The sequence below is a fragment of the Mesoplodon mirus genome, assembly GCF_964341445.2.
Source record: "Mesoplodon mirus genome assembly, chromosome: 7".
NCBI lineage: Eukaryota > Metazoa > Chordata > Mammalia > Artiodactyla > Ziphiidae > Mesoplodon > Mesoplodon mirus.
The window spans coordinates 100,189,263-100,212,003 of NC_138983.1; the positions used below are offsets into that span (position 1 = coordinate 100,189,263).

At 48.2% G+C, this 22,741-nt stretch overlaps 1 protein-coding gene across 1 annotated transcript in view; it reads left to right on the forward strand.

Moving 5' to 3' along the window:
* Positions 1-22,741, forward strand: part of LOC309808907 (forkhead-associated domain-containing protein 1-like) — a gene marked incomplete at both ends in the record, with an annotated part of 97,925 nt that overhangs the window by 58,996 nt on the left and 16,188 nt on the right. Inside the window, 7 exons of the mRNA XM_082629477.1 lie at positions 2,502-2,632; positions 4,884-4,973; positions 5,988-6,092; positions 9,824-9,931; positions 12,669-12,752; positions 13,785-13,937; positions 14,790-14,990. Coding sequence (XP_082485603.1) covers positions 2,502-2,632; positions 4,884-4,973; positions 5,988-6,092; positions 9,824-9,931; positions 12,669-12,752; positions 13,785-13,937; positions 14,790-14,990 — 872 coding nt within the window. The remainder of the gene's footprint in view (positions 1-2,501; positions 2,633-4,883; positions 4,974-5,987; positions 6,093-9,823; positions 9,932-12,668; positions 12,753-13,784; positions 13,938-14,789; positions 14,991-22,741) is intronic.

The window sequence follows — 22,741 nt, forward strand, 5'->3', positions numbered from 1 at the left end:
AGGCTCCGGACATGCAGGCTCAGCAGCCATGGCTCACGGGCCCAGCTGCTACGCGGCATGTGGGATATTCCCGGACCGGGGCACGAACCCGTGTCCCCTGCATCGGCAGGCGGACTCTCAACCACCGCGCCACCAGGGAAGCCCCACCACCCACTTTTTGACCTTTATGGTCAGCCTCGGAACAGTCCTGGTGCTGATGGCTGTGTCATTTCGCTCATGTGTTACAATGAGCCTGTAATGGGGCTCCAGTTCCCCTGGAAGTCGAATCTTACGCCCCCTTGGACCTAGCCGATTCTAACCAGTTCATGTTGTATCCTCCACCGCTATGTCCTTCTTTTAGAGAGGACCTGTTTCAGGTGGGCAAGGACAAGCCAAGGGCAAGCGAGCCTGCGTGGAGTGAACAGGGGATTGTGGGGCTGGGCAGGGTCGGGGGGGTCTGGGTTTTTATTCCAAGGGTGTTGGGAATCCAGTGGAGGTTTTTAAGCAGAAACTGACATGTCTAGAGACCTGAAGAGGTTGGGGCCACTCACAGACGAGGGGAGAGAGAGAAGCAGGTGACAGGGAGGAGGCAGTGAGCCTCGCAGGGGCACATCACTCTGAAAGCAGCCAGTGCGTAGCAGGAAACATGCCCACAGCTGTAGAAGCCAGGCATAGCATTGAGTCGCACGTGAATCCCCATCTCTGTATGAATCTGTGCTTTTCTTCTGCCTCACTCTTCAACTTAATCACACCCACAACCACCCCCTGCTGCCCCCAGGTCTCTGCTTATGCTCCTCCCTCACTTGGGATGTCCTCAGATATTTTCTGAGCACCTCCCCCAGGCTAGGTGCTGTTCTGGGCACCAGGAATGGAAGGATGAACTCGCTGGTCCTCACCTTCCTCCCGTATGTCGGCCAGTGAAACCTCATCCAAGCATCAAGCCTGTCTCAGATCCCACCTTCTCCGATCAGGGAGTCGGACAGGCCTGGGTTGGGATAACGCTTGAGATGGGCTGGACCCACTCAAAGTGTGGCAAGCCCCAGAGGGATTTCCAAGTAACTGAACTCTGTCCTGGAGGCAAAGCTCATTTTTAAAATGAAATTCTGGAGCATTTTGTGCTTTATTTCATAGACATTCTTGATTGATACCTACCACTAAAACTGGGCCTGATGTTCTTTCAAGAAAAGAACCGTAGGAGATAACCCAATACCACTGCATTTATGCACCCTTCTTCCCACTTTTATTCAAAATGATACTACAATGCAAGAGGGAAGAGATATGGGGAGATATGTATATGCATAACTGATTCACTTGGTTATAAAGCAGAAACTAAAACACCATTGTAAAGCAATTATACTCCAATAAAGATGTTTAAAAAATGATACTACAGTAATGGAGGAGTTATCTATTGCTGCATAACAAGTTACCCCAAAATGTAATGGATAAAACCCCAACCAATATTTATTATCTCCTCCAGTTTCTGTAGTTCAGGAATTTGAGCGGGGGGTGACTTAGTTCTCATGAGTTGCAGGCAAGATGTCGGCTGGGGCATCAGTCATGTCATCTAAAGCCTCGGGGGGAGCCGGAGGATCCCCCTTCAGAATGGCTGCTCATGTGGCTATTGGCTGGAGGCCTTAGTCCCTCAGCACACATGCTTCTCTCTAGGGCTGCTTGAGTGTCGTCACGACACAGCAGTTGGCTTCCCCCAGAGTGAGTGATTGGAGAGAGAGCAAAGAGGAGGCCACAGTGTCTTTTATGACCCAGCCTGAGAGGAAACAGTCCGTCATTTCCACAGTATCATATTGGTGACCCATGGCAGCCCTATTCAGGGTGGGAGGGGCTACACAGGGCATGAATTCTAGGTGGTAGGGATCATTGGGGCCATTTTGGAAGCTGGCTGCTGAGAAAAATCATAGGCGCCATGTAACAAACATAATTTAGCCACTTTGTGTTCTTGGGGCATACCGTCTCATTTGATCCTTACAATAACTCTGTGTGGGACAGACAGTGGGAGGTGAAATAGCTTGTCCAAGACCACGAAGCTAATAAGTGGTAGAGAGGGGTCCAAACTCAGAGGACTGAGAAACCAACCACCCACCCCATCAATAGTGTCCAGCAGTGCCCTCTGCCACACGCCCGTCTCCTGGCCTCTGGAGAAGAATTCCTGGACCTTCCCTGTGCTGGGCCTTTGTTCCCCAGGCCCATGGTGTGGCCTCTCCTCCCGGCTTTGCCTGGCCTGTGCCCACAAGAGGCCCCCAAAGGCTTCTCCTCTCGCTGGTGCTGACTGCCCCTCATTCTCACTGAAGCCTCAAACCCTGTTCCATGGACTTCGCTCTCATTCCCATTCCTGCTCTGGGACCCTTGGAAAAAGCCTCCCCAATTGTAGGCGGGCAGCGGTGGTGGCCTGGGCTTGGAAGGTCTTTTCCGAACATTGGCTGACAGCCATGGTGTTGCCAATAATCCTTCCTGCCTCTTTGACCTCCATGAGTCTTTTGTTTTGGTTTGGTTTGGTTCTTTTACAGAGATGGTGTCATCTTTGCAAAGAGACGCGTTAGTAAAGGATGGTCAAGTTCAACAATTACAACAAGAGGTGAATCAACTGAAAAGTGAGAACAAAGAAAAGGATCACCAGCTTGAAGCCCTCAGCTCCAGAGTGAGTGTCGGGTCATCAGCAAATTGTAGCTGCAAAAAGCAGACACAGTGGAGTTACATGACACACGGTGGTGAGATGAGGCCAGTGCCCAAGGACACAGGGAGGGTAGCTGCTGGGCAGGTGGCCAACTTCTCTGAAGCCTTTCAAAGGACAGCGTGTATGTGGCTCAGAAGAAGCATAATAGATTTTCACATCCAGCAAACATTTTCTAACCCCTATTATAAATTAGTTTGTTTAATCCCAGCAACAAACCCACCTATGAGCATATACTGCCATTGCAAAGTTTAATATTAAACAGAATACGATCTCTCTGTGAGCACGGATGACCACACGGCTGCATCGTGGTCCCAGCACCGCTGGTTCTCATAACTGTCTTCACAGCAGAACGTCTGAAGATCCAGATGCAAACACGCAGACGCTCATTTCTTCCTTAGACTCTAGTGTGTAGAATGTCTCTATGGAAGATGAACGTGGTAGGCAAGCAAAGAGCTTTTTACATGTAACTGACTATTTGCAAATCTTGCCTTCAATGCTAACTTTAGAATCCTGCCCCTATAGGATAAGATTTCTCAGTATTTGCATGATGTGCCTGTTTCTGTGAGTCAAGGTAAAACCTCAAAGCTTTCATCTCAGGTGGCAACTCAGAGATTCCCAGAGGCTACCCGATAGCTAGGTCTGCATGGGGCTGGGGTGAGAACAGATCTTGAGGTTCCAAGGAAAAGGCACAGTAAGTAATACCTGGTACGTAGTACCATACCCAGTTTGGAGCTGGTGAAAGGCACTGCATGAGCTTTGGGATCAGACAGACCAGGGTCCCATCCCAGAGCTTTCTTTTATTGTAACTTATTTGGCCTCCATTTCCCCATGTGTGAAATGGGGATGACAAAGTCGTCTTCTGAGAAGTGGGAGGCTGGTTTTCGTTGTGCTCTTCTGCCTCTGCCCGAGGTCGGCTGCCTGGCCAAGCCCTCTGCATTCGTTTCTCCCAAGCAGGGTGTCTTCCCAGGCATGTGCTATAGCTGTTTAATGTGGGGTGTGTGTGTGTGTGTGTGTGTGTGTGTGTGTGTGTTGGGGACGGGAAGGGGATGCAGAGCTGGTGCTAAGTAGAAGGAATCTGCAAAGACAGCACCTGCTTGGCTCTTCTACCTCCTGAAGTGCATTTGGATGATTTATGTCCCCATTTCCCCTTCCTCGTTGACCTTGGAATGAGGTCCCTTCTCCTCTAGACTGTGCTGGCCAATAGCACAAGGGCTCGTCACCACCAAGGATACTGCTCTTGTGAACATTTGAGATGCCTTTTTTTTAATGACATATATCATGTGTGTTAATTGTAGAAAAATAAGTAGATGACATTGAGAAGAAAAAATAAAAAGAGAGGAGAGGAAATGCTACCTTGAGAAATCAGTGTTAATATTTTCATGTATGTTCTTCCAGTCTTGTTTCTATATATTGCCTAGAAATCAATCAATCAATCATTTTATAGTGAATTTATACTATGCACATTTTTTAAATTTTTAAATGCTTACTATTTTCCCGTGCTAATAAATCAACGCTCTTATCATTCGTCTTAAAAGCTACATACTTTCTCCTGGATGTATCCAGTGTTATAAAGTGGTCTGCTGTTATAAACAACACTTGGGTTGTTTCCTCTTTTTTTTTTTTTCTTCCACTGTTACTGACAATTCTGTGAAGAGCATCCTTGAAACTACAGATTTACTTATTTCTCCAGTCATTGTCCTTAAGGTACATTCCTAAAGTGGGAATTGCTGGGTCAAAAGAAGGCACATCCATGCTTACGCCCTTAATGCCTGTTGCCAAGCCGCCCTCGGGCAAGACAGCTCCGTTTACCCCTCCACACCAGTCGGGGCAGTTGTGTCTTTGAGATGCAACGTGCACAAGAGCCCTAAGATGGACCCCAGCTCACTGCCTCGGCCCCCTCCACCCTCACCGTTCACAGCGTGAAAACATCCCAATTCCTGCACCCTAAGTCCCCAGACTCTACAAAGCTGGATTTCCCCTGCAGTGAAGTTTGCTGGCTTTTGAAGAGGAATTTAGACGCTCTATTCCTCAGAACTCATGAGAGGGGTGAACTGGGAACGACTGCAGGATCCCGTGCTCCCATCACACAAATGGTCTCGCCTCTCAGAATTCAGAGGTGTGATTGGGTTATACAGCAGGAAACACTCCTGGGCGTGAACACAGGTACTTGGGACCCCCAGCCAAGCCCCCGTGGCCTTGTCCTTTTTCTCCACAGTGCTCAGTGCTGAAAGAAGAGTTACAGAAGGAAGATGCCCAGAAGGAGAAGTGGGAAGCCCAAGAGAAAGAGTTAAAACTCTGCAAAACCGTGCGTTGAACCTCCTGACCCCTAGGTGTCCACTGAAAGCCTAGATTGGGGCCTTGAGGGTTTTGGAGGGGTTCCTTGGCCCATTAGCTAGCACAAGCTCTGGGGCTTTCTGGGTGTTTGTCTGTTAATGCTTTGATTTGCTAGCCTCAAAGAGATGGGTGAAAAGACCATGGAAAACACACTCTCCCCAGATTTTCTGGGCAGTTGGCTCAAGGCCCCTCATCAGGTTTCCCCTGGGGAAAGGGACGGGAGGTGGCCACCGTATGCTGCTAGAAATTCACCGTGGTCCCTACCCCTGGACTTGTGATGCCCAGACTTTCATGATCCACTGTCACAAGTTTTATCACAGCCCTGAGCACTGTTATTAACACAACTCTTCTTGAAGTATTTTTACTTAAATACATTCAATTTTACAACAATTCATAAAAACAAAATAAAAAGCAAATGTATCACTGGCCTTGTATGGAAGGTGAACATAAAAATGAATACAATGAAAAGATGGCCACTCAATGTAAATGTTCACCCCCTGTACCGGCCCGAACCCTCGTGCACATCACCAGGCATACGTTTTCCATCCGTTGGGAAGCCCGGTGCCTGGGACAGGGGGAGGAGACGTGTGTTCTTCTCTCTGTCAGGAGCACACTTCTCTGCCTCAAATGAGAAAAAAGAAAAATGTCATTGTTCTTTTCTTCCAAACTGTGCCCATTGTGTCTTCCAAACAGCCCTTATTTAGATTGAACTCAAAAATATACCCCAAGGAAAGAGATTCTAATGAGTGGATAGGTATCTTGTACTGTTTAATCCAGGATCCATGCTGATCTTCAAAAGAAACTCAAATTTTCCCTCACCCAGCCCTTTCATTGCATCCGTTGAAAGAAAGTCTACTTTGCCTCAAAGATGTGGAATTGTCCCCCAAGGGAAGGAATGAAGCGAATCCCAGACTAGGTTTCTGCCTTAATGAACCGGATGAAATGAGTTGTGAAGTTGACTTCCCTGTTGTTGGAACTCTTTCAGCAAATCCATGACATGGAAAAAGAAATGAGGAAGCTCAGGGTGGAGCTGAAAAGGAGCAGTACCGAGCAGAGCCTGATCTCTATGACGCTGTGGGAAAAGAGCAAGGTATGGCAGGGACAGGTCGGCCTGGGAACCACTCTGGGGCCAGCACTCCACCTGCATCATCTCTGTTCATCCTCACAATGACCCCATGCGGTCTATACTGGTATTATCCCCACTTTACAGTCGGGAAAACTGAGGCTCACAGAGGTGAAGGAAGTTATCCAAGTTCACTTGCATAAAGTAGTTGTGGCAGAACTTGAATCCAGGTCTGCCTGACTCCAAAGCTCCTGTGTGTAACCACTACCCTAGACTGCCTTCAAATCTTAATTGTGAAATTATCTAAGAAAGAATTGATCCATTAAATCAAGTTTGCCAATGATGTTGTTCCAACTTAAATTCTCATATTGATTTTTTTTGTTTTTTTGTTCCATCATTGAGAATGTTTTTAAAAATCTCAACATGTTTGTAATTTGTGTGTTTCTTATTTTAATATGAACGATGTTTGCTTTATATATTTTGAGGCTGTGTTACTAGGTGCATATAAATTTAGGATCCTAATACTTCCTGTAGAGCAAAACTTTAGATCATCATGAAATGTCCCTTTTCATCTCTACTAGTGTTTCTCCCTTAACGTCTCCTTTGTCATTTAGCTTCATCACTGGCTTTCTGTTGGTTAGAGTTTTCATACCTTATCTTTTTCATACGTTCTCTGTCAATTTTTGTCTTAAGTTTTAGACATATGCCTTCAAATAGCGTATCATTTTTACAAAATACAGTTTGACCATCTTTGACTTTTAGTCCATTTATATTATGTAATTACTCGTGTACTGGGGTTTAAGTCTACCTTCTTGCTCAATACCAGATGTACCATCTGTGGTATGTTCCTTTTTCTCTCCTTTCTTGCCTCCTTCTGAGTGGATGGTTTTCTCTTATTCCACTTTCCCCCTCTATTAGCTTGGAAATATTTCACTTTTTTACTATTCTTTTAGTCATAGTAAGACAATAGCATTCATCCTTGACTCACCAAAATCACACATTAATTTTTTCACTCTTCTACTATTCTCTTAGTAGTCATCCTGAAGACTATAAAGTGCATTCTTTTTTTTTTTTTTCGGTACGCGGGCCTCTCACTGTTATGGCCTCTTCCGTTGTGGAGCACAGGCTCTGGACGCACAGGCTCAGTGGCCATGGCTCACAGGCCCAGCCGCTCTGCGGCATGTGGGATCCTCCTGGACCAGGACACGAACCCATGTCCCCTGCATCGGCAGGCAGACTCTCAACCGCTGCGCCACCAGGGAAGCCCTGCATTCTTAACTTACCAAGAGGCAATAGTAGTTGATAATTATGCCCTTCTCCTTGACAGTGCAATGAGTTTCAAACACCTTAACTTCACTTACCCCCTCCAGATTTATAAGCCATTACTGTCATTTTCTAAACTCCTCTTGATAGTTAAAACCCCACAAGACATTATTAGTGTTTTTCTATAGTCAGTATCATATCCACACATTACCCTTACTGTTGCTTGTCTTTTCTGCATCTCTGATCACCCACCTGGGTTCATTTTTCTTGTGTCTGAAGAATACCCTTTAATGTTTTCCCTCATTGTGGCTCTGCTGATGACAAATTCTCAAATGTGCCTGTGTGTCTGTCTGGAGATGTATATTTAACCTTCATTCTTAAAACACATTTGACTGCGTATTGAATTCTACAATGGCAACTCTTTTCTTTCAGCACATTAGATACAGCATTAGATATGTCACTATTGTCTTGTGGCTCCTATTATTTCTATTTAGAAGTCATCTGTAAGCCTAACTGTTGTACCTTTGCATAATCTGTCTTTTTCTCCGGTTGCTTTTAAGATTGTCTTTTCCCTTGATTTCCAGCAGTTTTATTATGGTTTATCTAGGTGTGGATCCAGTTTTATTTACCTCGTACAGAGTTCGTAGGGGCTTCTTGAATCTCTGGCTTGGTGTTTTGCCTTAGTTCAGGCGCTTGGGCTCTGTACCACACAGGCAGTGGGGAGCTACTAAGCTTCCTGAACAAGTGACTGATGCAATGACATTCGTGGACAGTAATTAGGGTAAAAATGAGAGTTACAATTTCTCATGTACTAGGCATTACCCTGAACTTTTCACCTCTTAATCTTTACAACAGCGCTGTGATCTAGAAATCATCCTCTCCATTTTACAGATGAGAAAGTCAAGGCTACTAGTTACTAGTAAAGTAACTAGCCCAATGGCACAGTCGGTTTTGTCTGACTCCAGGTTTGTCTGACTTCAGTTACCCTGGCATAGCAAACAGCCACATGCTACTGTTTACACTGAAATTAATGAAAATTAAATAAAATTTTAATTCAGTTCCTCCGCCACACCAGCCCCATTTCGAGTGCTCGATCCCCAGATGTGGCTGGTGGCTGCCGTATTAGACAACACAGCCTCGCTCAGAGTACCTGTACCGTTGCAGAAAGTTCTGGTGGACAGAGCTGCCTTATAGCAGGGTAACTCTCACAGTACCGTTAAGATTGCACTGGAAGAAACTAAACTTGAGGCGAGGAGGCCAGTTGTCACAGTCCAGCTTGCATTTGAGAGGGGTTGGAGGACAGGCGTGAGACCCCCGAGTGTGAGAGAGGGAGCAGGGTGGCTGCTGAAGGTGACTCTGAGGCTTGGGGACAGGAACGGGGGCTGTTCATGCAGAACACAAACAGGGGCAGAGTCCAAGGCTGGACTTGGCTTTTGCAGCATATGAAACAGGCTGCTGAAATAGAAGTCAGAGCATGTTTAGACCTGGGAGAAAACTAAGGCCCAGAGAGCTTAGATGACTTTTCCAAGGTAACGGAGCTGGGTAGAGGCTCTTCCACTGGGCCACACTACTCAGAAGAAAGCTCTTAAGGGCTTTTCTGGGTCTTTTATTACATCCCTGTGATCCCCCTCTTCAGATCCCTAAAAACACAGCCTGTGAATTTGTTTCAGCACAAAAACTTTCCATTTATTTACGAGTGTTTGCCTCATTTCCTGTTAGTGCCAGGGCCCAGGGCTCAGCAGGCGCATCCAAGAATTGAGCAGCTGCGAGGCCTACACTGGCCAGCCAAGGGTAGCGTGGAGCACTCCCAAGCTTACCGTGCGTTGACTGTTACCCAAGCAAGGGGGGAAAAGTAGGCAAGCTTCTCCACTTTAAACGCCTTCCTTTGCAGGCTGCAGTTCTTAATAGACATTGCTTTGGCAAGCCTCCAGAGAGGTTACCACCAGTGAGTGTGCTCAAAGTGGTAACGACAAACAGTTATGATAATAAACCCAATCATAACATTTCCAAGTACCCATCACGAGTTATTAGAACGAGACTGTACGGCGGACATTCCCGTCCACCTTTCATAGGTTACAACAGTACTTAACACTCTCACAGAGCCCTTAAGCACTATTCCAAACATCGAATCCCCACAATAACTCTATGCAGTGATACTAGTATCATCATCCCCATTTGACAGATGAGGACACTGAGTCACGGAGCAGTGAAGTAACTTTCCGAGTGTCGTACGGCTGGTTAGGGACCGAGCTGGGATGGGAGTGTGCGGTAGAACATAGTTGAGCCCCGGGTGCAGAGCTCGGCCCTTTCCCGTAGGGGGCAACTCCCTGTGAGTTTGCCTCCACCCTGTGCATGCCTGTGACCCCTGCTGCTGGGCTGCAGCTGTCCCTACCCCTCAGGGACTCCCCCACTGCCATTAGCCCCCCCAGAAGAGTTTCCCCAGAGGGCATGATGATCACATTAGCAGCAAGCCCACGCTTTCATCATCCTTTCAGGTGGAAGAGAAGCTTCGGGAGGATTCCAGAAGGAAATTGCTTCAGCTGAAAGAAATGAGGAACAGAGAAAACCTCATTAAAGCCAATTTGGAAAGGGCAGTAGGTCAGGTAGGTGTGCTGCAGAGCCCCTTCACGGGCCCGTGCTCTCCACGGAATCCCGCACCCAAGCGGCCAGCAGGGATGAATGAGGAGGAAGACGGCTTGCCTTAGTTCACCCGCTTATCTCAGGGGCAGGGCTTTGTGCGGCTTCCGCGTCCCCGTGGATTTCACTAAAGAGGCTTTTCCTTCTGGGAAGCTGCCCACTCCAGTGTTTGCTGTTGCCTGAGACCCTGACCAAGCAGCCAGTCCCAGCTCAAGGCCCACCCCAGTGAACCAGCTGTGCGGTTCCCTCTTGGGAAGGGTTTGAGCTCTTGACCTCGGTGGTGTTTCTAGCACTTTCTTCTTCACATTTTTTGTCCTGACATTTAGAGCGATCTTTCTTCCTCTGGGCCCCCAAAGAGATGCTACAGTCAGTGTCCCCAGGGAATTGCCACATTTCTGTTTGTTTGTTTGTTTGTTTTGTTTGGCCGAACCGCGTGGCTTGCAGGATTTTAGTTCCCCGACCAGGGATGGAACCCGTGCCCCCTGCAGTGGCTGCATGGAGTCTTAACCACTGGAGCGCCAGGGAAGTCCTGCCACTTTTCTTAATAAAGTAAAACCCAGAATACCACAGCTTATGCCAGGTGGAGGTGGGCAGGGTGGGGAGAGGGCCATTTCCCAGGGCTCTGACCCAAGATGGCCCAGTGGCCCTTCCTCTGACACGTGGCACAGACATGAGGGCCAGAACATGCAAACGAGCCTTCACCAAAGGCTAAGGGAGAGCAAACGAGAACCCAAGACGGGGCACTGGCCCTCCAGAACACAGCCCACCGAGGGCAGCCCATCTTGGGCCCCTCCACAAGGCATCCTCTCCTGGCAGCCACGGCTCCAGGGGGACCAAGAACGTTTTGCGTGTATGTGTTTGTGCTTTTCTTTTTCTGGGAGAGTGAGTCCACCTCGTCACTCACTGGATGCTCAGAAGGATTTGTAAACCACCAAAAAAGGTTAAGAACCACGATCCTTAAAGGAGCCCTCCGTCCCACCCAGCCCAGCTCCCAAAGCCCTTGAGTTTGGTAGCATCCAAGCCTGAACCATCAGTGTGACCGGAATTTGTCCCACGCGCTGAACTTCAGAGGCACCCACAAGTTAAATGATGATGCTGACCCTCAGGCAGGTTTGAAAGCCTCTTCAACCAACTTCCACACCATCACCCCCGGTGTCCTTTCTCCTGCAGGGTGCCGACCCCTTAGCAAGGCAGAGAGCCCGCCAGCCTGGGCTTCCCTCCGTGCACCTGGGCTACCCCTCACCTTGCTGGCACTCTGCACCCACGGCGAACACCCGCCTTGAGGGCATGATCTGCGCCACTTGCCGAGCGCCTGGTCATGGCTCTGGCCAGGGGTCATCCAGGAAGACCCTCAGAGACACTGAGATTCCTCCAGGTCTAGACTCGAGAGAGAAAGGACGAACAAGGCTTCTCTGCGCTGCCTGGGCCTTCCTGCTTCACCCCCTTGTCTCCACAGCCCGCTCCCGGCCTGAGGTCCTGCCCTTCCCCAGGCCAGTGACCACAGGACTCAGCCCACCATCCAGCAGGACCTGTCCCTCCCCACCCCCACCCCCCACCAAGCAGTCCTGTAGGGCGCCTCTGGTGATAACACGGGCCATTGCCCACAGGGCCCTCTGCATAACCTCTTCCTCGGGCGACCTAGGACCCTCCCTTGGCCATGAAACCAGCAGACGACCCAGACTCCCTCCAATCACCCAGCTGGCTTCTGGCAGGATGACTGCAGAGGTGTCCTTAGGAGAGTCACAATTCCTCTACTTGGCTTCCCAGAGCTCCCTGGTGTGCAGCAGACTCCTGTGTCTTAGGACCTGTTCACGTTCTCATTGATTCTGTGGCCCTTGTGGTCCTTCAGGGCTCTGTTTTAGAGCCTTTCATGACCACATTTTGCCAGTGAGCCAAAAACCCAGGCCAAGGGCCATCACGTTGGGAAATTTCCAGAGAAACTTGGGCTTCTTTGCCGTTCAAGTCTCATGAGCCTGGGGCATCTTGAACTCGTCATTCTAGAAGCCCTGACTTAATTTAACTGCGTTGTTTCATCATCCGTAATATGAAGACACCAGCATCAGGGAGGCACTCAGTAAAAACTGGCTGAACTGAAGGAGAGGACTTTGAACATCTGACTTGACAGGTGTTTCTGTTCTAAGCATTCGATGAACGTTTATTGAGTGCCTGCTGTGTGCCAGGCGCTGCACCAGGCTCCGGGGACCTGGAGAGGAGTACAGGAGACGTCGTCTTCAGGACACAAGGTCTAAGGCACAAAACGGCAGCAGGCAGCTCCTCCTTCTCTCCCCAGGCGCCCTTGCTGATGACACGAGTTACCCGGGCTGACAGCCTCAATGTTTATCTCACAGCCTGGTGCCAACGTAGCAATTACGGAAGAGCGCTCCCGGCCCTGGACTTCCCACTGGATAATTGGCAGCAAGTGGCTCTTCCGAGAGCCCGAGACGTGTGTGTGCCGACCGTGTGCGTCGGCTAGGTTAGGCGGGCACACCTGAAAAGTCATTAAAACCTGCTGTCCCCCTCTCTTGTGTGGGCACTGCCCCTTCCGGTGGGAGGTGAAGGTGTTAATTACCCATAATGACCACTGAAGGCGTGCAGAGCCTTCTCACCGATTTCTCCCAGACCCAGCGACGGAGGCGCCTCCCCCAGCCGTGCCGCTGCAGCTGCGCCCCTCACCTCATCCCCGTCCCTTTCTTTGTGCTGCAGCTGGAGCTCTTCAGAGGTCAGGCCCTCAAGGCCACCTGCGGACGCGTGAAACCGTTCCAGGACAAACCCGTCTCCAATCAGCAGGCTCGTCTCTCTTCCCCACTTTCTCCTTCAGGGACCCGGGGCTCCAGACACTGGGAGCATATGTTCCTGTTTTTTGTTGGTGGCACATAATTTTCACACTGTTGCTACACCATAAAGATTTGTTTTGATTTTCTGGGATTTCCTGGCTTTTCAAGTAAAAGCCAGTTAAACTCCCTTGCAGTGTTTCTGTGAAAATCAAATTAAACCACCCAGGGCTGTGTCTGGTCGGCAGACCCGCACGGTGAACCTCCGTTAGCCCCGCGAGGAAAGGGGCGGCCTCAGCATGGACGGTGCGTCCTCGCTCGCTCGTTCCTCCTGAAGTGGCAGATGGCAGTGAGGGTGGGCCTCTGGCTGTAACGATGCCTTATTATCCTTCCGTTTATCCTCTCCAATCCTGGGTGTCAGCGCGCGGGTCACAAGATCATACCACGGGCTTCTCTCGGACGACCTCCTTTTTAGGAGCCCACAGCATCAGGCTCAGCGTGATGAATCCCTCCCAGAATGCAGAAGAATCTAGAACACACTCGTGGCCACATGACAGGCCTTTGGCTCTTAAAACACCATCTCTGATCCTGGGAAACATGCCCCGGTGACAGAGCCAATATCCACGCTCCAGAGCCAACCCGAAAACACGCCAGGACCTCCCTCCTCCGAGCTTAAGCTGAAGCCCTCCAGGTCCCCTCCCCCCAGAGCCACCCTGCATTTTAATTAATTAATTAATTAATTTTTGCTGGGTTGGGTCTTCGTTTCTGTGCGAGGGCTTTCTCCAGTTGCGGCGAGCAGGGGCCACCCTTCATCGCTGTGCGCGGGCCTCTCACTATCGCGGCCTCTCTTGTTGCGGAGCACAGGCTCCAGACGCGCAGGCTCAGTAGTTGTGGCTCACAGGCCCAGTTGCTCCGCGGCATGTGGGATCTTCCCAGACCAGGGCTTGAACCCGCATCCCCTGCATCGGCAGGCAGACTCCCAACCACCGCGCCACCAGGGAAGCCCCACCCTGCATTTTAAATCTTTTTTTTTTCTTTTTCTCACCAGTTACCAGAAAAGAGCAGCAGGGTCACAGAGGACAATAGCAACGTTTGGCAGCAAAAGCGGACCCTGCAGAAGGAGACCCAGCTCAGCAGCTGCAAAGAGGAGGAAATCACCCAGAACATCAAGAAGCTGAAGACATCCTTAGACAGTTGCCAGGTGCCCCCTTCTCCATTCCTCAAATGTCCCCTGTGTCTCATTTTTGTGCTCCTTGTTCAGGAAATTGTCCAGCTCTGCTTTTAGTCCACCTTTTCTCTTGTTGGAGAAATCTGTTTGAGATCAGAAAACAAAGGACCTCCAGAAATGCCTCCCAGGTGAACTTGGTGTGGCCAAGGAGAAGCTGCCCGACACACTCCAAGTGCTGCCTTTGGGAGGCCCCAGACCCCGGGGGAAAAAAAACAGCCCCGTGTTATTTCCAGAGAAACCAAAGAAACCTTCTGCTCTTTATTTGCAGTTTTCTTTTCTGTCCCAGCAGTGGAAGGCTGCTCTTACCCTTATTGGACCAGAGGGTCTGGCAGAGCCCCCACTTCATGGCCCCCACGCAGGGATCCAGCTTATCACATCAGGCAGCTGCTTCTGCTTTCTCTGGAAATATGCAGCTACTATTTGGGGAGTCTGGGCAAATGTTGGCTTGTCAGCACTCTTTCAAATCAGGAAACCGCACTTTATGACCAGCTTGTGTGTTGATCTCAGCAGGAATTCTGTAACCAAATTTGCTTCTCCTTTCAGCCAAATCGTCCTTGGCAATTTGGCTTTGGAATTGCCTATACCTAAACAAAGGGTCTATTTGTCCATCCAGAGTCCCAGTTAGAGTGCACGTGAAATAAAAGCTGCCTCCTTCCTTCCGCCCCCCGAAAAAGGGAAGTAAAACTGGGCCGTCACAGGGCGGCCAACATACGGCTCTGCCTGCTTCACGGGCCCGTCAAGAACACTGCTCTGTGTGGGTCACAACCGTCAGGTGGTATTTCTGGCGATGGTGCCCGGGCTCCTCACGACCTCATCTCTTTCCAGGCGTGCATGACAATGTCTTGCTCTAGCAATGAGCTGAAGAAGGAGGTCGACCACCTACAGCACCTGCAGGTGAGCCCACCTGTCTCAGGGCTCCAGAAGGTGGCACTGGACATCTTGCGCCTGTCACTGTCCTGGCTGGAGGAAACGGAGCATCTCCTCCACGAGGTGGGGATCCAGTTCTCCAGCTCCGACAAAGGTGATTGAAACTCTTTTCTCACATAGTTACATGACTGAAATATTGCGTTGAATCTGATCACGATGGGACATCTATTGAGGGAGGCTTCTTAGGTATGTGGCCAAGTGTTCCCTTCTCCAGACTTCACTTTGCTTCACCACTTGAGAAGCAGTGTTCCTGGAAAAAAGTACACAAGTGAGACGTGATTACTGGAGAAAAATGAGACGTGACAGTGGCAAAAGGAAAAATCGAAATTATGCTAAATCTTCTCTCTCAGAAGTAACCATATATATACATATATAGAGTAGAGACGTTTTTTAGAGCAGTTTTATGTTCATGGCAAAATTGAGAGGATGATACAGAGATTTCCCAGGTACCCCCTGTCCCCACTCATACACAGCCTCCCCCATTTATCAGCATCAGCACCAGAGAGGTACAGTTGTCAGGACTGATGAACCTACATTGACACGTCCTAATCACCCAAAGTCCATGGTTTATATTAGGGTTCACTCTTTTTCATTTTAATTTTATTGGAGTGTAGTTGATTTACAGTGCTGTGTAGGGGTCACTCTTGGTGTTGTACATCCTATGGGTTTGGACTTGGACAAATGTGTGATGACATGTATCCACCATTATAATATCATACAGAATCGTTTCCCTGCCCTGGCCTTTCTCGCCTTCTGAGATGGCCCACGCTCTGTCTGTGGAGTGTGTTTCTCTCTAAATAAGTCCACGTCTTACCTACCACTTTGTCTCTCACTGAATTCTTTCTGCGATGAGACATCAACAACCTGAGCTTCATTAAGTCCTGAGACCAGCAGGTCCACCAATAATGAGGCCCACCCCGGGGAGGACCCAGAGGCCCTGTAAATCACAGTGCTCCACCGGGAAGATGGTCCAGTCCTGAAGGTGCTTTTGATCCCAAATCTACTGCCCTAAGCAGAAGCCAGGGAGCACGGCGGGGGATGTGGTTCAGATCAGGCCATCTTTGAGCAGATTGGTGGATTCTGTGCACAAAGCCCTGGTATTAGGTCAACTCGATTTATGAGTTTCACTTCTCAGGTCACTCTGTAACTACACAGTAACAGAAAGTACGCAGAATTCATTAAAAGCCACCTGTGGAGTCCATAGAGGGGAAGTGGGGTGGGTGAAGTTACAGATCAGGGACGTGGTAATAAAGCAAAATGATGATAACCCATAAACCCAAATATCTAGAAACTGATATTCTAGAAACTGAGGAAAGTAAAGCTACAAGTTTAACAAAATAAAAAGAAGCAAAGGAGAAGCCAACTTCAGAGCCAGCCTATGCAATTCCTCCATGGCAGCGCATGTTTGTCTGATTGAAGCCTGGCCCTGCTGTTCTTCAGTGCCTTCCTATTAGTGCCTTAAGTAATCAACATCTCCAGTAATCCCTCTGCAGTGTTCAGGAATTCAACTCGTCATGGGGAAACCTGTGGTTTGAGGACTTAAGTTTTTAAGATAACGTCTTTTCTTTTCAAAACTGGACATTTTTATTCCAAATAAAAGAACCTATCCCCCCCAAAAAAAAGAATAGTTTCACTGCCCTGAAAATCCTCTGTGCTCCCTCCCAGCCCCCCCGCAGCCCCTGGCAACCACAGATCTTTTTACCGTCGCCATAGTTTTTGCCTTTTCCAGGATATCATGTAGTTGGAATCATACAACTTTTCAGATTAGTTTTTTTTATTTAGTAATATGCATTTTCGTTTCCTCCAAGTCTTTTCATGGCTTGATAGCTCTTTTTTTCTTTTTAAGTGCCCAATAATATTCCATTATCCATTCACCTACTGAAGGACATCCTGGTGGCTTCCAAGTTTTGGCAGTTATGAATAAAGCTGCCATAAACGTCCACATGCAGGGTTTTGTGTGGACATGTTTTCAACTTCTTTGAGTAAATACCAAGGGCGCGGTTGCTGAATCGTGTGGTTAGAGTACATTTAAGTTTTTTTTTTAATTAATTTATTTTATTTTATTTATTTTTGGCTGCATTGGGTCTTCATTGCTGCGCACGGGCTTTCTCTAGTTGCCGCAAGCGGGGGCTACTCTTCCTTGTGGTGCACGGGCTTCTCATTGCAGTGGCTTCTCTTGTTGCGTTGCATGGGCTCTAGGTGCGCAGGCTTCAGTAGTTGTGGCACGCGGGCTCAGTAGTTGTGGCTCACGGGCTCTAGAGCACAGGCTCAGTAGTTGTGGCACACAGGCTTAGTTGCTCCGTGGCATGTGGGATCTTCCCAGACCAGGGCTTGAACCTGTGTCCCTTGCATTGGCAGGCGGATTCTTAACCACTAGGCCACCAGGGAAGTCCGTAGAGTACGTTTAGTTTTTAAGAAAACCACAAAACTCTTTTCCAAAGTGGCTGTTTTGCGTTCCCGCCAACAATGAATGAGAGTTCCTGTTGCTTCACATCCTCGCTAGCGTTTGGTATCGTCACTACGATCATATTTTGTGTGGAACTTCCAGGGCATTTTCCCATGGAAAGAGCTGTGTGATTCTAGGCAAGTTACTTCCCCTCTCTGTGCCTGTTTCTTTACCTGTAAAATGGGGATAATAGGGAATACTCACCCCTTAGGATTTTTGTGAGGATTAAAATGCATTGATACATGTAAAGTACTTAAAATAGTACCTGGCATAAAATAGGCACTACCTATCCACGTGTATTGATTTTTTAACTTTACAAAAGAATAATGTCATATTATACCCAATTTCCTTTAGTTTCATTCCTAACAGTACATCTGGAGCACCCTTCCATGTCAATACACACAGATCTACATCATCGCTGTCACTGATGGCAAGGAACCCCATTCTGAAGGGTGTACCGTAATTTATTTAGCCAGTCCTCTATAATGGGCATTTAAGTTGCTTCCAGTTTTTCACACTTAATAGATGAGGCTGACATAAATATTATTCACACATACCTGTTCATCTTATCTTTATCATCCTAGATGTGGAAGGATATGAACCACTTTCATTCAACAAAGATTTATCGCAGGCCTCCTAGATACCAGGCACAGTGCAGGTTGGAAATATAATGGGGTCAGAAACAGGTAGAATTCAGGTTATGGGGTATATGGATGTTGGCTGTAAAATTCCTCCCTCTTCACTGTACATTTGAAATCTTTCATAATAAAATATTGGGGAACTAACAGGCACTCTCCCTGCGCTTGTAGATCTTAGGGTCTCAGGGAGGAATAGGGGTGGGGCATTAACTGAAAAATCACTCACATGTAAAACTTTAATCATGACAGTTGCTTTGAAGGAGAAGTGCAGGGCTCTGACCTGGTCAGGGACGGCAGGGCACCTGCAGGGTGCATAGGAGTTATTTGCCAAAGAGGGGAGGGGAGGGCATTCTGGGTGCAGGGAGCAGCGTGGTGGGATCGCAGGAAGCATGGAAAACTCACGGGACTAAAAGAAATGGAGGCGGAGGGCAGGGACTGGTGAAGGAGGTCCACAGGGGCTGTATCATGGTGTGGCCGGGGGCTTGCAGAGCACTGGTAAGAAGCTCTGCTTTAACCTGAGAGCAGAGAGAAGCCCACGAAAGGTTTTAAGTAAGGAACTGATGGAACAGGCTTGCATTTGGAGACAGTCATCTTGGCCACGAGTGGAAAATGTACAGGAAGGTGGCCAGCACAGAACCCCGGGAGAGCAGTTAGGAGGCTGTCACAAGACACGATGGTGGCCCTCACTGTGGCAATGGAGGGGACGGAGCAAGAGAGAAGATTCCAGGGGCATTTAAGAGATGAATCAACAGGCCTCAGTGATGGAGTTAGATATGGCTAGAAGGGAAGTGATGGAGAGAAAGGGGGCTACAGGTCTCCAGGTTTCTGGCTTGTGTTAAAAGTACAGATGTGGTTCCTTCACTAAAATCCAGAGTAAAGAATGCCACAGGAGGACCAGGTTTGAGAGGGAAGATGAGTGTGAGGTGCCTGTAGACATCCAAAGTGAGGTGCCAAGGACGCAGCTGTCACCCTGGATATCCAACCGTATCAGTGATGTGGCCCCGGAACCCAGAAGAACATGTGCCACATAGCGGGTGCTTAGTCAGATGGGATGGATGGACGGGTGGATGGATGGATGGTGATTAAAGCCATACGTGTGAATGGTATCACTAGGAAGAAAGTATTGAATGAGAAGGGAGAGCCCAGGGCCACACCTGGGAAACTCCAACATTTATCCTTGATACTACTTGCCAAAGCGCTCTCCAGAGAGGCTGCGCAAATTTGACATTCTTACAATAATGAATGACAATAGAGGAGTGATTTTCAACTCTGGTGATTAAGCAACCCCAGCCAGGATATGTCTAAGGTAATCCAGAAGGTGGTGTGAATTTCTTTTAAACGTGTTTAAAAAGAAAGGCAAGGCTTCCCTGGTGGCACAGTGGTTGGGAGTCTGCCTGCTAATGCAGGGGACACGGGTTCGAGCCCTGGTCTGGGAGGATCCCACATGCCGCGGAGCAGCTAGGCCCGTGAGCCACAACTACTGAGCCAGCGCGTCTGCAGCCTGTGCTCCGCAACGAGAGGCCGCGATAGTGAGAGGCCCGCGCACCGGGATGAAGAGTGGCCCCTGCTTGTCGCAACTAGAGAAAGCCCTCTCACAGAAACGAAGACCCAAGACAGCCAAAAAAATAAATAAATAAACAAATGTGGGGTTTAAGAAAAAAAAGAGAGGCAAAATCCAGATGAACTTTTCTGTAAGTGCCTGCCCCTCACCGAGAGCATAGAGAACAGGGGCGCTGCATTGCTCCCGGCAACCCAGCCCCTCCCCAACCCCTGTATTACTGTCGTTGTAATCATGGCAGAGTCTGAGTGTGCGTGAAACCAAGAGAGATGTGGCCCACGGTTCTAGCTGTTCTTCAAAATCAGAACTAAAACAAGGAAAGACCATGATCTCTATCCTAGTAATAGCGGGGCCAAGCAATGTGTGCACTGTCCCCTCCCCAGGCTTCAGGAGTCACTGAAGCCTCTGTCTCTAAATCTAGTCTTACATTCCCGTAAAGAAACATGGGTTGCGAAATTAAGCCATCAGGGGCTTCCCTGGTGGCACAGTGGTTGAGAGTCCGCCTGCCGATGCAGGGGACACGGGTTCGTGCCCCGGTCCGGGAAGATCCCACATGCCGCGGAGCGGCTCTGCCCGTGAGCCATGGCCGCTGAGCCTGCGCGTCCGGAGCCTGTGCTCCGCAATGGGAGAGGCCACAACAGTGAGAGGCCCACGTACCACTAAAAAAAAAAAAAAAAAAAGAAGCTGGCTCAAAAACTCTTTATGTGTTAGTCCACCATGATAAGTGATTCAAGGTACTTCCCATTACTGAGGCCAGCACGGGATCCCCGAGTCACTCATCACCATACGCAAGCAGTCCTAAGAGCCTTGTGTGTTCACAGTTCCTAAGAGGAGGGTAGGAACCATGGTTTGTTTAACTCCTCCTCGGTACTTGTCACTGTGTTAGTTGTTTTACATGTACTGTGTACTTTCGTCTTCCAACAGCCCAATGAGCCAGGTACTATTGTCGTCTTTATTTTGCAAGTAAGGAAACTGAGTATCAATAACATTAAGAAACTTGCTCAAAGTCACACAGCTGGTACATGGTAGGGTCAGGACTCAAACTGAGGTCGTTGTGATCCTGGCACTTGTGCTTTTTCTGTGACCCCACACGCCCTCCGAAGATCCAGAGGGGTACCAGGTACATGCCCAGTTCCTAGAGGACAGGTTCTGTCGTTAACTTGAACAGAGACAAACCTGAGAGTTTCATTCCCTGGAGTGAAGGGTGTCTGATGCGCGCCGCGGGCCTCGCCCCAGCAAAGCCCCATTTGCATTAGAGCGAATAAGTCTGAGTTCAGGCTTTGGAGACCAGCTGCTAAGGTGTGACTCTCAAGTGTGCGCTTATTCATTGTGTGAGCAGGTCTCCACTTCTGTGTGCCTCTGTTTACTTGGTTATAAAATGGGGTTAAGATCTCACCAGGTAGTTGTGAGGATTAAACGACGTGGTACCCAAATCATAGGGTCACACATAAGCCTTAGGAAACGGTAGCTGCCATCCGCATCAGCCTTGAATACTTGTTGATTGAATGTGAACTAAATGTGGATGGCAAGCAGATGGGTATGCACACAGGTAGGGCAGCTTGATTTACTCACGCCGAGGTGCCTTTACCTGTGACCCCTGCCGCATCTCTATTTGACAGCTAGTCAGATTTTCTTAGCCGTGAGCACTCAGTTCTCTTCCCAGGCCTTCTTCCTCGGCTCTTGACAATGGGCTGCATTTCCTAGCTGCCGAGTGGTAAAGCTGGGACTCCATCCAGGTCCCTCTGACCTCAAAGCCCCTGCTCTGAACCACCATACTACCTGCCTTTTAAAATATTGTCCTAAGGGATAAAACGCACGTAACGAGCTAGGTCTGTAAAATCCTGAAATAAATCCCTCAGGGAAATCCAGGTTGAGTAACTATTGTTGGATCATGTCATGAGCAGCCCAGGAGATTGGGGTCACTACTAAAGATCTGATTGGTTAAGATATCACCTAACACCTGTCACAATGGCCGTCACCAAAAAGAACGCAAATAACAACTGTTATTTGTGAGGATATGGAGAAAAGGGAACCCTTGTACACTGTTGGTGGAAATGTAAATTGGTGTGGCCGCTACGGAAAACAGTTTGAAGGTTTCTCAAAACACTAAAAATAGAACTACCACATGATCCAGCAATTCCACTCCTGGGTATTTATTCCCCTAAAATGGAAAACACTAATTCAAAAAGATACATGCACCCCAATGTTCATAGCAGCATTATTTACGATAGCCAAGACATGAAAGCAACCTAAGTGCCCATCAACAGATGAGTGGATAAAGAAGATGCAGTAGGGAATTCCCTGGCGGTCCAGTGGATAGGAGTTGACGCTTTCACTGCTACGGCCCAGGTTCAGTCCCTGGTTGGGGAACTAAGATCCCACAAGCTGCATGGTGTGGCCACCCCCCAAAAATAGATGTGATATATCTATATCTATATCTATATCTATATCTATATCTATATCTATATATGCAGTGGAATACTACACAGCCATAAAAAAGAATGCAATTTTGCCATTTGCAGCAACATGGATGGACTTGGAGGGTACTATGCTTAGTGAAATAAGTCAGACAGAGAAAGACAAATACTGTATGATATGACTTTTATGTGGAATCTAAAAAATAAAACTAGTGAATATAAGAAAAAAAGAAATAGACTCACAGATATAGAAAACAAACTAGTGGTTACCAGTGGGGAGCGGGAAAGGGGGAGGGACAAGTTAGAGGTAGGGAAATAAGAGGAACAAACTACCATGCTCACTTCAGCAGCACATATACTAAAATCGGAACAATACAGAGAAGATTAACATGGCCCCTGTGCAAGGATGACACGGAAATTCATGAAGCGTTCCATCCTTTTGTGACCAGAATGGGAAGGAAATTCAAAAAAGAGGGGCTATATGAATACATAGAGCTGATTCACGTTGCTGTACAGTTGAAACTAACACAACATCGTAAAGCAGCTATACTCCAATTTTAAAAAAAAGAGGTACAAACTACTATGTATAAAATAAATAAGCTACAATGATATATTTTACAGCACAGGGAATATAGCCAATATATTTTTTTTAATTTCACTTTTTCCTAATTTTTTTTCTTTTTTTTTTAAACCCCACATTTGTTCATTTATTTATTTTTTTGGCTGTCTTGGGTCTTCGTTTCTGTGCGAGGGCTTTCTCTAGTTGTGGCAAGCGGGGGCCACTCACTATC